Raw genomic sequence first — 14,708 nt, 5'->3', positions numbered from 1 at the left:
AGGGATGTGGTAGCTTGGTGCACCTTTTAGCTTGTCATGAGATACATTTTATATGCTTTAACTACAAGAGATATTGAAATGTTGATATACATGCTTGGTTGATATTATTTTGTGGTATTGCTCTCCATATGGTAGTAGACTCTGTATGTTCATGGATGATGATGGGCATGATGGCTATGTTGATATATCCTTATTTTTGGTAATTGTCATACATATCATATATCACTTCAGATATTGACATATATGCTTGGTTAATATTTTTTGGTATTACTCCGCATATGGTAATAGATTCCATGTACTTTTTGCGCTTTCAAATTGAACTTGGTGTGCTATTTTGATTTTCAAATCTCTTGTTTTAGATCCTATCTTATATGCTTTAGGATGAATAAACTCAATGTGTTATTTTGATTTTAAAATATAAACCAAAGTTTGATGTATTAGTTATTACATATGCAAACTTTTGTTGCAGATGGTTATGCCATAGTTATGTATTGGATTTGCCATATAGTTAAATCTACATGTTGTCTTTGCCATAGTTATGTATTGGATTTGCCATATAGTTAAATCTACATGTTGTCTTTCTTCAATGCTTTACTTATTGGTTTCCTAGTGTGTTAAGCAATTATTGTATATTGAAGAGGGGTGGTATTCTATTTTGACTCTTGTTTTATGTGATGTTTCTCCAAGCATAGAGTTAAGATTCTTTGAGTTGGTTTTGCATGGTTTTATCACTCTTTCAACTTGCCATATGTAGTTGATTCTACATGCTCTTTCTCTAAGAATAGAGAGCTACTTTAATCACATATTAGTTGGTTTGCTTAGACATTTCCTTTTCATTATCACCATTGTCACCAAATGTATACTTCTTTATTATTATTATCCACAATATAATCTTGGTATTTTTACACATCCACTCGTCTAATATAGAAGAAGACTTAAGATCTATGTATGTACAATGATCATATGTAACCTTAGTTGCAAAAAAAAAAACTCGTAAAATTTTCACAAAGCTCGTAATAAGCTCGCAAAAAAATCAAAGCTATATATGCATCCATATATATATGTATGTACGTGTGGATAGGGTATAATTTTTTTGGCCGAGCATTTTTGAGCGAGCGCTTTTTGGTGTTTAGGCAAGCAGTTTCTCTCTCTACACTTCCTTCCCTCTATTGTCTCATACATTACGACTCATGGTATAGTAGAGGATAGGAGTGGATGGATACAAGAGCACTACACACATTGCAACTCATTTACAACTATCAATGCATATCAAGTTACAACTACCATTGCAACTCGTTTACAAAGTCACCATATTATGATCTTAAACTTCCATTTTATATTCCCAAGCAAACTTACAAGGTCACAGCATTACATGACAAACACCTACGACATGACACAATCATTTGTACTTCTTTACAAAGATACCAACACCTACAACATGACACGATAATTTGTACTTCTTTATTACAAAGATACCATATGAAAGCATTTTGGGCCTCAACTATCATCTTCACCTTTTCTATCTACCCTAACTTGCGAACGAAGGTGGAAACTTCAACTCTTAGAGGATCCTCCTTTTCCTCTTCAATGATGCTAAAAGATCTCCATATCCCAATGGCTGAAGTTGCTTTCACCTCTAGCATGTTCTTGTCTGCAAGGTCTATTGCTTGGCATGTTTTCAGCTTCTTGTAGAGCTCATTTACTTCAGACGTTGTCCATGCCTCCAAAACGGCATCCGATCTGGGTTCCTTTTCTTTGAGTTGCATGAAAGATTGAAGAGCTTTACTTAAGATGGTTGCAAACGTAGTAGTATCAGAGGGATTACTAGATGAAGCCATAACCATAGAGTTCACAAGGACTCTGTTGTTGCAATATGAAGATATAAGGGGAGAGTGGTGTGGGATGTGTATAGAAGAAGAGTGTCTAGAAGAACATGGCAATCTCTACCGTTTTTATAACTTCAAAAGGAATAAAAATTTACTTTTTCGAGCACTAGAATTCTTATTTTAAGCATAAGAAAAACTACTTTAAGCACAATTGTTATTATTTTAATGTCTTGATCATACACTCTTTCTCTCTTTCACTCACTCACTCACTCTCTCTCTCTCTCTCTCTCTTTCACTCACTCTCTCTCTCTCTCTCTCTCTCTCTCTCTCTCTCTCTCTCTCTCTCGTGTTATTGAGATCTCACTTCAATTGCATCATCTCTCTCAAAAATCTATGCCATGGAAGAAGCAAAAAACAAAGCCATTTTCATAATATGAGTGAACAACAGTAATGTCTAAAACCAATATATTTCAAACATTACAAGCTACTGAAATGCATCAGTACGGACGCCGGACTCCCCAGTGGAAAGAGGCAGGTGGTATGGGGTAGGGACCTCTACCAAATGGTGCAAGTGCGGGTGGAAAAAGTGGCCTTGCAAAATCAGGCTGTGGTGCCCATGAGGGAACTGCAAATGAACCTACAGGGGATGTATGTGGCAAGACATGTCGATATTGGGGCTCCATTAGAACACCAAGTGGCCATGACGAATCACTAGATTGTGTTGGGCTCAGGGGTACTGGGAGTACTGGAGGATATGGTGCCCTCAAGTCCATCTGATGTTCTCGTCAAACAGTCTCACTGACCTCACCCCTGAAAAACTGGTTACCCAAATCATCGTGCACAACAGTGGCAAGTGGTTGTAGACATGAACTAAGACACACCTCGTTGCTCTCCACGCTGATGCGATGTTATTGTAGTGTCTTGCATGCTGTAGCCATGGACCCAATAGTATCAGCAAAACAATCTAGAACTGTATCCCCGTGATCAGTGAACGTCCCGAGACGAGTAACCACCTGCCATAGTAGAAGCCCACAATTATCATATGTACAAATGGACAACAATGTCTAGGACATTAATTATATAATGATTTCACTACTCAAATTGTGCACATGATTACCTTGCAAAAGGCTTGCTATGCTCAACAGTATATCGTATGGGATCCCCGTCTGCATCCAACGGTATGGGGAGGTTTCCTCCTGTGCTTTCAACTCCAAGAAGATATCATCGCCAACCTAAAAACCTCCATAATCTGCAGTTACCTTGCCTCCTTGCATGTCATACTTTGGACGAGTGGGCGTGCTCTCACTAGGGTGCATGAAGATAGCGATGTGAACAAAGCAGACATATTTGCACACACTAGTAAGTAAATCATTGAGCTTGACTTTGATAAAAACCAAAGAATCTTGCACTTACCTCTTCTTGGTCATCTTCTGACATGACATAGAGATATCGCGGGATGCGCAAGAACAAAGTCCTTTGCAATGTGAAATTCCAAGTTCTTGCCTCCCACATAGCAATCCCCAAGTGCTCCGCACGTAGAGTGCACACCATAGTGCCATCGGCATGTAGGAACTATGCAGTAAGCACAAAAGCCGACTCCACAAGTATCTCCCAAAAAACATTGCACCGAGGAACCTCTAAAGCACCCTTGTGGTGGAGACACGTATCTCTAGGAAAATCAGCCCACACCAAACGCATGCCTCCAAGGCTATCGAAGGCGTCCATGCTTCCCCATCTCGTTAGAGATCCCATGAATCGTTGCAATACTGCAAGATTCCTAGAATAACAAAGCATGTAAGGGGAGTGCAAATGATATAATGATGATAAATGGAGAGAGTCACTCGCAAGCCTGAGAGATCGTACCTGTGTTTTCACTTTCCCATAAGCGCGAGACAGAGGTGATCAATATTCAAGCTCAAAACTAAGTGTAGGGGGTTCACCACAATGGGATGGTAGTCTTCATTTACACAACACCAAATACATATTATGAGCATTGATGAATAAATGATCTAATGAATGCTCTAACACGTTAAGTTTACTTACTAGATCCCAAGAGGTCCGCCTCATCATCTTTTGGACCCTTGCTCTTAGGTTTGGCCATGCGAACGGGTCACCTGCTCTTTGCCCTGTGCCATGGGATTGCCGCTCATCTTCACGCTCATCATCCTTGGAATGACTGTCCTCGGATTTCTCATCTGAGTCATCTCCTTCCCAGTCTGGCCACCGTGACCTTTTTTGGGACAATGGAGGTATGGATTTCTTACCCTTGTTCTTCTCGGGGGTCAATTCTTGCTCGGTGGTGGCAGGCTTCTTGCCCTTTCTAGCCACTGCATTCAACCAACATTAGAACTGTAAACTCCCAAAAAACAGGCTTCATACCTCATATAAATTAAATACTATACACAAGGAAACGTACTCTGAAACTGCTCTGCCTCCTCCGGAGGAAACTCCCCCTCTGGGTAGTCTAACCACCATGGGCAAAGTATCCATGTGTCCTTGCCCCAAAGCTCGTCGATCCACTCTTCGGGATACAATCCTGTCTCCTCCACCTCGAACAACACCCATGTGTCTGAAGGGTGTATATGTATATATATTATGATTATACACACATATAGATGTGTTTGTGTGTATATGTATACATACATATATGTGTATGTATGTATGTATACACACACGCATATGTGTTTGTGTACACATGCATACACACATATATATATATATATATATACGCACACGTATATATATGTGTGCATATATCTATATATATACATGTACGTGTGTGCACACATATGTCGTACATAAATATATGTGTGTACGTGTTTAATACATATATATATATATATATATGTATGTATGTGTGTACATATATAACACACATATTTATGAGTGTTATATACGTACACATACACATGGATTGATACACATACACATACATATATATATATATATATATATATATATGTATGTGTGTACATATATAACACACACATATTTATGAGTGTTATATACATACACATATATATGTATGTATTGTATACACATACACACATACTGACACACACATATATATATGTACCACGTGTGCAAACATATATGTATATATATATATATATCTACATATATGCACACATATCTATATGTGTGCGTATATATATATATATATATGTGTGTGTGTGTGTGTGTGTGTGTGTGTATACACACACACACACACATATATATATATATACGCTTACATATATGTGTGTGTGTGTATACACATATATATATATACATGTACACACAGATGACGCATATACATAATTATATATATATATATATACACATGTGTGTGTACACACACTGTAAGATATCCACCTATCCCATCACACCAGGGATAAGGAGGCACCTCACTCGATAAGATCAATCCTAACCCATTGTAAGAGCTATATCTGATCGGTGCCTCTTTTGGACAATCTAATTTATAAGCGATCTCCACAAGGTTGGGGGTCCTACCTAATATATTAAAAGAGATCATTTCACTTTCTAGTCTCTTATAAGGAAACACCCGACTCATCAGGTCCTCCGGACCACCTGCTCCCCCAACAAACGATTAGAGCCGCTCATCTATGAGGTTTTTCCTTAAGTTACTAAGCACATTCCTTTCACTGTTGCAAGTTACAACACACGATTCATTCATTTATTCTTGTGTACAGGTTCCTTTATCCCTTAATGAATATATTCTTTTCCAATCAAGGCATTCCACACACAGAAAGAAATTCATCATAAGAATAACCATAATTTCAAAACCTTGGCATCCCAAGTTACATCCATCTCCAATGCCTTGGCTCATCAAGTCACAAAACAATCTAGAGTTTACAACTATCATGGCAAGAAATCACTTACATGGTATAATGAGAAGTGTCCCTTCACCCTCTTCTCACTATGGAAAACCTTTCTAGCTTAGGCTTGTAACTACTAGAAAGAATCATTGTCCTACCCCCCACGAAGATAGCTATCTCAATCTCTATTTGAAGTATTTCTAGAGTTGGTTGCCGTTGGGTGGGGAGTACTTGGTTTCCCTAGACTGATCGCTAAACAGATCACATCGAAATAGTTGCCTCATACCGATCTCATTGGAATGGTTATCCTAGGAAAAGTTCCCTAGTTCACAAATTCATCATAATCGTTCACACCTTAAGACCGTGTTTGTCAATGCCTTTATAAAACCAAAATAAATAATCCCATATAAGATAGTCACCTTTCTAAGATGAACAGTCACTTCTCTATAATATCTTGCAAAACAATCATAATTTTAATCAATGGCTAATAATTAAGATCTTGTCCTAGTACTCATCAAGAGAAAAATGGCATTTCCAAGACAAATCCTAGGCCTTAGGAAATCACATAGGGTTAGGTACAAATTAACCCTTGGAAGGAATTGAAGTTTATCCTGTGATGTGCTTCTAGCCATTTTGTCAGGATTCAATGAATCGTGGACTTTCGGGGTGATACTAGGTACTTAGGCCGTTGCCTATTTGATTTTTGAGATCACGTTCAAGCTAGGAAAGGAGAATAATGTAGTGTTGATGTACTCAGCAAAACACCCTCCTTGCTTGTAAAATTACTTTTAGATCACTAACCCTTGATGTGGATTACTTCTTCACACTCGTCATTATCTTGCTCGAACAAGAAAGCATAACTCCCCAAGAGTAAAAGACAAGGGATAAAAGAGTTTCTTCTGGTGGGGACTCAAGAGAGGTGTTCTGCCATGTATGGAAATGCTTAGTATGTCAGAGAGTCAAGGCTGACTATACCCAATATAAAATGGGAATGTATAAGCATACATTTCATTACCAAGTTACCGCCTATTAACTCAAGATATGATTCCATCTTTGACAAGTTGACCAAGGTAGCTCAATGGATTTCCACCAAGAAGACTTATACTACATTAGATATTGCCAGAGTCTTCATGGGGGAGGAGATATTTAGGTTACCTGTACTGCCCAGAAAAGTTGTAAGTGACAGAGACACCAATTTACTTCAAGGTTTTGGATCACTTTCTTCAAGGAAGTAGAGACTTCCTTAGATTTCAAAACTTCCTATCATCTAGAGATTGACGGGGCCAAACAAAAAGAGTAAACCAAGTGATTGAAGATACTTTTCGATCCTCCTATGGTCAATAACCCAAAAGATGGATGAACAAGTTTCCATTTGTTTTTCTTAAAATTTTTCCCCTGTCACCCACAAACTTGTTAGGCCAAAGTTTTCTCTACTCTTTTCTCTTTCCACACAGATTCATGCATATGTTTGGAGAGATTTTCCTCGCACATGAAACTTCTTACTCTTTAGGACTATTTAGTAGACACGCAACACGCAAGTGATAGTAGCCAAGGCTGCAATGGACTGAATGAGAAAAGATGTTCCTCTCAAAAAAAACATAGCTATAAACTCCGCAAGGATGTATCTCTCTTTATCTTTCTAATGATTGTTTAATTGTTACAACCAATAGAGAAATGAAACTCAAAGGGATCTCACTAAGAATCCTAATGCTAACCCAAGACCCAATCAAACAAGGATGAGGAAGAAAAGAGATTCAAGGAAAACACTAATCCTATTCTAATCACATAGTAATTGTTCATTTGCTAAGATCGACGCTAAAGGCTTTAGTACCATGTAAAATTTGCACATAGCTAAGGTAGTTTACACCAAATGATTAATTTTATACTCAAGGCTATTGATTAAATATTAAGAGGCACAAGTGATTAAGAAAAAATAATAGCTAAATCACACAAATAATCAAGCTCATAACTAGCATAAAGTAAGTACAACTTTTATATCTTTAGTGAGCTCCATATAAAGTAAGTACAACTTTTATAGCTCTAGTGAGCTCCATAGACCGCACAAGTGAGTAGGCCAAATCATGCCAATCATGTGGCCCCAAATCACCACATAACTTCTTTTTGGATTCTTCTACACAACTTTTATACCATTTTTCCCCTTTTACAAATTATTAATTGTATATAAGTAACCTTTGCCTAAGAAACCTTCCCCAAACTGCAATTAGCAAAGGTACACACTTTCCCTCAGTGACACAACATTCATCACTATAACAATTTTCTACATCTCTCAAAGTATTGTAACACTTTTGGTCTCATAGAACCTTTGATCTTTTGAGTAGGTTAACATGATTCTCTTTCTTTCTTTTCCTATGGTAGATCTCATTCCTTGTTAGGCACACCCTAAACGCTTACAAGGGAGACAAGCTTCTCGAAGTATTACAACACTTTTGGTCTCATAGACCCTTTGATCTTTTGAATAGGTTAATAGAATTATGTTGCTTTCTTTTCCTATGGTAGATCTCATTCCCTATTAGGCACACCCCAAATGCTTATAGGGGAGACAAGCTTCTAGAACATTAAGGTAGCCTTTAAAGAAACCAGCTCACTAATAGCTTACAATACAATGCTTATAGGGGAGGCAAGCTTCTGGAACATTAGGGTAGCCTTTAAAGAAACCACCTCACTCATAGCTACAATACACCATTTGGTGACATCCTCTCATGTCCCACTAGCTCATTGTTGCAACCTCATCTACCTCATTTGCCATGAGTCCAATCGAAGCAAGGAGGTGTGTCATCTGCGGTTAGAACCAAGAGCCACAAACATGCACAACATGTGATATGCATGACCTTAAGACAAAGGTGCATGCCATCCTTCGATGTCCAACATATTATGAGCTTAAAAACATCTTTCGTTTCCTATTCAAAGTCCTATTCAGAATGGGACTTGATCCTTTTTGTCGAGTCCTATACTCTAACAAAAATCAAAGATGTGTGGCACTCTTTATCTCATGACGAGTTCTAGAGAATGAGGACCAAAGATGTGTGAACTCTTCTTGCATGAGATAGAGACTCACAGAGGCCGACTCATGAAGATGCAAAGGAGCCAAAGAAGAACAGTGCCAACGTAAGACACTCCTTTCTTCATCTTAACTAATGTAGGGTTGAGCTCGGAGTTGTCACCCTTCTTTCCTCCCCCACTGGCCGCCCCCCCTCCTCTAATCCTACCCGCTGCCCGCATGTTCCCCTGCCTTCTCCCTCTCATGTGTGCTATTTCCCCCTCCTCCCTTGCCTCCCTCTGCCTCTGCCTCTCCCGTCCCCCTCTCCCATCTCCCTTTCGGCTTTGCCTCTCCATTCTCGCCTCTTCCCCTCCGTTATCAGCAGGCAGGCAGCTGCTTTCAATTCTTGGGCATCTTTATCCTTCGACAGGCTCCCCCCACGTGCCGTGCCCTCACGCCCCCCTGCACCCCCCCAGGAGAACTCCATGGCAGTCGCGCGGCCTCTTCCGGAATCTTCACTCCTCAGGGGAACTCCATGGCAGTCGCTCCATCATCCCCACCGAGGTCGTCGTCCCTTGCCTATTCTTTTTGGAAGCGGACCTCCAGCTCCTCGCTTCGACAGTGGCATCCTTAGAGGCCTCCACTCTACTGTGCAAGATTGTTGGTAGCCGTCCCTAGCGCACGGACAACTCAAGGATCTTTTATAGGCTAGCATCCTTGGAGCATCTGTAAAGATTATATCGATATTCATCCTTGGGGCATGGCTACTACCAGGTTGAGTTTGACTTGCCCTAGCGGCATCAAATAGAGTCATGCAGCTAAGCCCCGTTGCACTGCTTATGGCCCAAGCCTTCTTTGCGAAGTGGCAGCATGGCTTTGACCCAACGCTGGCATTTCAAGTGTCAAAGAACCGTCTCAAGCATTCATCACAACATCCACCCGATGGTAATCGCCCCTCAATCATTTCAAGGATCCCTCCTCTGGCCGCTCTGGTTTGGAGCCCATTACCCTATCAAGATTCCTCTTCTCAGGTTCTTAGATTTCAGTGAGGCCAATTGGTCCCACCGAGCATTCGGCGAGCCCCTATCCTCACCCTCCCTCTCCGAAGGATTCCTTCCTGCTGCTTCCCTCCTAGCTTCCATGTCCCCCTCTGCCTCCTCCCTCCCTCCTCATACCTAACCCTCGCCTCCGACTCTCCCCACAACAGCCCCCCTACCCTATCCTCTTCAGAGCCCGCACTCCCCCTCCCTCTGCCTCTCCTGAGCATTCTCGCTGACCCTTGGCACTTGGCAAAGTTTGGACATAGCCCCGAGAGTCTCTGCTTGTCGCGGTCTGACAGGAAGTAGCACCGGTCTCGATCTTTCTCGACTTGATAGATTCTACGTGGACGAGTGGGCTTGCGGTCACATGGGCATGATTGGTATCTTGGCAGGCACTAATTTCTTTGATCATGCTCTAGTTATTTTGTCCTTGGAGGACCCCTAGAGGCAGGACAAGCCTTGAGCACTAGGATTCTAAATAGCCTTATATAGGACTCTAGGATCTACAAGATAACGCAGATATGGGAGGGACTGGATTTTGTCTCAAGTTCTACCACACACCTTTGATGTGAGCCTTCGCGAGATCAGCAGTTTACTGCAGGAGGCAGCACATAGCAAATTGGCGGGATTCCATGAGCATGAGAGGAGCATATAGGAGAGGAGGGTGGAGTCATATACCATACCAGAGCTTCCTTCTAGACCAAGGCCGGAGGTAGAGTCACTGGGATTTCTTTGAGATTTTCGACCCCCACAAGGGAGGAGATGGTATTCGTCGCAAGCTACGAGGCCCACATGGAGCTATCGTTTCTGAAACCCCCCCATGTGAGAGCCATTGCCACAGATTTTTTCAGATCCCTCCTCACGTGTCCCTTTTTCCTCATAGGTGGTGGATGTGTGAGAGAGGGTCTGGCGACACACAAGAGGTAGTGCCATGAGCAGTTTTCTCTCAGCTCATAAGACTAGGCTCTAGGGATTTCATCTCCCCATCCATACTCAGGATGAGGAGGAGCTGCTGGACTCCAAGTTTGCATATGACATGGAAACATACTTATTCGGAGATGTGGGGAATCTTCAGAGATTCGCAGAGGCAATAGAGATCTTATGTCATGCATCAGGAGCGCAAGTCAACTGCCACAATTCGTGTGGTTTTTGGATAGACTCTCCACCTGCCCCAACTTGGCATCCGGTTGAGGCTTTCCACTGGATCCCGAGAGGCACTCTAGTTTTCTAAGATGCCAAGTGGGCATCGATATCTCCCCAAAGCAATAGCTAGTCCCTCTTCTTCTGAGCACTCAGAACAAGTTTTTGTACTAGAGTTCTGCAAGGCTTTCCTTAGCCGACAAAGTGGTGGTGGCGAACCAAGTCCTCCTGCCACCATGTGGTATATTACTTCTTGTTGGGCCTTCTCCCAAGCCTGCATTGGTCAAGTACAACGGTTGATCCACAATTTTTTGTGGGCCGACAGTGACGGGAGGCCTACCCGGGCCAAGGTGGCCTGGAGAGTGATCATCCACTTGCGCCACAGAGGGGGACCTGGGCACATTGATTGCTAGAGGACTTCTCCCAGGCGGTGAGCCTTGGAAGGACTTCCTCTTGGCCAAGATTTCTGCCCATAAACCGAGCCTTGGGAGCCCTTGACCACAAAGCACCAAATGGATCTTTACAAAGATGCGGGCCCGCGGCTTTAGCCCAACTTTTGAGGACAGATTTGACTACGAGCTTGGGATCAATCCGGTAGCCTCCAAGGAACGTCTTCGATTGCCCTTGATTTGGAACCCCTTGATCCGTTTACCTAGTGGCCACAAGCCAAGGGCCCAGCCTCATGTATCCTAGGGCGCATTGAGCACAACACCTGCTAGATCCCTTGGAGATTGGCTTGCATTCACCTAGTGGCCACAAGCCAAGGGCCCAGCCTCATGTATCCTAGGGAGCATTGAGCACAACACCTGCTAGATCCCTTGGAGATTTGCTTGCATTCACACAACTTCGCCCAAAGGCTCAGGAGAGAGACCTAGCTCGGATCTGAACAAGGGACAAACTCAGCTTCGACATCAGCTCTACTATTCCTCAAGAGTGGTTGACCCCTATCCCTGACCCGACCCCCCCAGAGTGGCTAGGAGTGTTTACTAGGCATGATATTCTCGTGGCAATCCATAGCATGGATGGGAGTTGCGCCTTGCTCACCTTTTTGATTGGACCCCATGGCAAATTAGAGAGATCAGAGCCCCCCTTGGATGACTTCAGTGGATGCACCTTGCAGAGGGTGAGGGTGATCCAATTTCATGCGAGTGGCACATTGACCCCCCTCTGGCCAAGGTGGCCAGGGAAGGCCTATGGTGTTTATGGATCTAGGAGTGCCACCCCTCACGTGGCGTGATCTTGCAAACAGAGAGGAGACTCTAGGTACCCCGTTCTCAGCATACATTGCACAACTTGCCTGCAAGATCCAAATGCCCAAGGTCAATGGCACCCCCGCAGCAACAAGACTCTACCAATCTCAGGACCTCTCACCACGTTTTCTCTAAGATTTTTGGAAGTGGCTTTGGAACAGTTTTTGACCTCAAAAGATCACCCTCTTGTTGTGGTCACTGGCACACGAGTTTGGCGGTTGGCACGTGGTTGGCCATTGGCAATAGACCAACAGCTTGTCCAATGTGTGGCCACCCCCACGAGTCTCAGCAACATTGTCTTTGGGATTGCTCAAAGGTTCAACAGGTTTGCCAACGCATTCTCCGCATTTCACGATGGACGAGACTGAAGTTGCTTGCTTACTCCACTGAGGCTGAAGTTGTCATGGCTTATGAAGAAGAAGATGGAGGCCTAGCCCTTTCAAGACTCACCTTTGCATTTCATCAGTACCAATCCTAGCCTCATCTATCATGTTCTATACATTATGGATCATCCCATAGGTTATATTTGGCCTCAGCACTCTCTCTCTCTCTCTCTCTCTCTCTCTCTCTCTCTCTCTGTATGATAAACAAGACAATACCTGTAAACTTGATTACTGTAATAACTTCACACTGCATGAAGACAGACCTCTTATACCCAATGGACTATTTGGAAACAAATCCCTTATCCCAGCCCGCTAGTTTATCAGGCTGCCTCCTTCCGGCAGTAAGCAGGGTAAGAAATATTTGGCAGCAGTCCACATTGGATAGGACCTCACCAATCACTTCTTTTACCACACAATTCTTGTTCCTTTTTAAGAAGCCTTAACTTTTAAGTATACAGAAAAGAGCTCTGAAGGTGCTGGGACAACCCACAAGCAGCAGGAAAAAACAAACTATTGGCCAACAATTCTCTTTTCAACTTTTCAGCGACCTCATCGAGCATGTAAATGGTTTCTGCGTCATGTTCTTTTACCCAGAGCTCTGTTGATCTGAAAAAAAAACCAAATACAGTAACAGTAAAGGTCATCATTGCTCAAAGAAGCTACATGATGCTTATAACTGGCATGATAAATGTAGATATTACTTAGTGTTTTATGTGAGATGCAGTATCCTCTAAAAGCTACGGTGATAGCTGTAACAATCTCTATGATCATCTTGTAAACCATGTACCTCTATCCTGTATGGACCGCTACATAAAGCTGCTTGCCCCAAACAGGCCCTTAAAAGAACATTCCACATAGAAACATTCCACATAATGGGTTGCCGGTAAAGGATTAGGTGGATGCCTGTGAAGGTACCTCCAGAACCTGGAGGCAATTGGCTTCTAAGAATGTCAGACCAGGGGCAGATAGAGTGAGTTCAGGTAGACACACAGAGCAAGATATGCAAAGCCAAGATAGAGAAGCGATTTGGAAGGATCGTGAAGGTTTTTGGCAGCCAAACTCAGCCACAGCCAGGCGCTCTTAACGTTCATCCTGAGCCCACCCATGTTTGGAAGCCCACGAACGCCCTAGATGGGCAATAACACAGCTTGGCAGCTTCAAAGCTATGGGTTACTTTTCACACTAAATTGCCACTACTACGTGATACCAGTACCTCATGAAGCAGAAGATCAGTCAGGATCCATACCTTATATCATCTGCAGAAAAGCTGGAACAATCCAAAAACATTACTTTTATGCTTTGTTGCAAAACATGGTTGTCTCCAACTTCACCAGAGAGTTTTGTAGTCCTACTAAAGCTTTGTGGATGTTTTCCTATATCAAAGTCATCAGCTGATTCCAGTGCACAAGAAGCAGTGATTCTGCCCGTACAAATCAAAGACTCGTAACTCAACACAACTAGTTGTAACAGTAGCAACTTGGAGCTCAAGCTTCGGATGAGAAACCGATACGATGTGTTTTCCTCTGTTCTCGATCGCAACTCTTTTGCCAGCAACCCTTCAAAAGTGGCATACCTGCATCATTTTCAAGAGAACCACAATGTTTTTGTTTGTTGAGAGAGAGAGCAAGAAGAAAGAAAGAAAGAAAGCTGTATTAACGTCTACTAGAGGCCGAACTCGACCTATGAGACAAATCAATGTACAACTGTCAATGTCCTCTGGGTGTCCAGAAAAAAAAAAGGACAAAATGAACATGATATAAACTATGAAAGTACTGAGCTAGTAGGGGGGGGGGGGATGGATGGAGCACTACTGCTGGAGGCTCAGTATGCAACCTATATGCATAGAATGTTTTTGTTTGGGGGAGAGGGGGAGAGAGAGAGAGAGAGAGAGAGAGAGTTTCCTAGTTAAATTTACTTTACAATATTTCAAATAGGGATTTTTCCCTTATGCTGTCGCCTTGGAGTACCACCAAGATCCACCTATTCACTTAGGCACACCGATAAGCTTTTTGGTTTGTATGTTCATAATGTTACCCCTTTCTGACGGCTATTCACTCGTGGACATTATTAATTTATTAACTAAGTGATATAATAAGCAGCTTACATGCTTATAATGGGATTTTCATTATGCTTGTATGGCTTTAAAAGGCCATGATATTTAGGCTGGGTTCAGATATACCACCATGTCTGGGCCCACCAGTCTCATCAGGCAGCCTCTGGAGGCCACGAGATTCCTTCATGAACAATAGGAGC

At 42.4% G+C, this 14,708-nt stretch overlaps 1 protein-coding gene across 2 annotated transcripts in view; it reads right to left on the bottom strand.

The window, feature by feature from the left end:
• Positions 1 to 12,668: 12,668 nt before the first annotated feature.
• LOC147633795 (HECT-like ubiquitin-conjugating enzyme (E2)-binding protein) overlaps positions 12,669 to 14,708 on the bottom strand; it is a 37,138-nt gene continuing 35,098 nt past the window's right edge. For both annotated transcript variants that reach the window (XM_086804843.1, XM_086804842.1), the window contains 2 exons: positions 13,702 to 14,028; positions 12,669 to 13,061 (listed from right to left, as the gene is read on the bottom strand). In XM_086804843.1, the coding sequence (XP_086660969.1) occupies positions 12,902 to 13,061; positions 13,702 to 14,028 (487 nt within the window). In that variant the 3' untranslated portion in view covers positions 12,669 to 12,901. The remainder of the gene's footprint in view (positions 13,062 to 13,701; positions 14,029 to 14,708) is intronic.

The sequence above is a fragment of the Cibotium barometz genome, chromosome 11 (genome assembly GCF_041138505.1).
Source record: "Cibotium barometz isolate CiBa-2024 chromosome 11, ASM4113850v1, whole genome shotgun sequence".
Lineage (NCBI taxonomy): Eukaryota > Viridiplantae > Streptophyta > Polypodiopsida > Cyatheales > Cibotiaceae > Cibotium > Cibotium barometz.
Note: the sequence above shows the minus strand (reverse complement) of the source record. Positions and strands in the feature narration are given on the sequence as shown.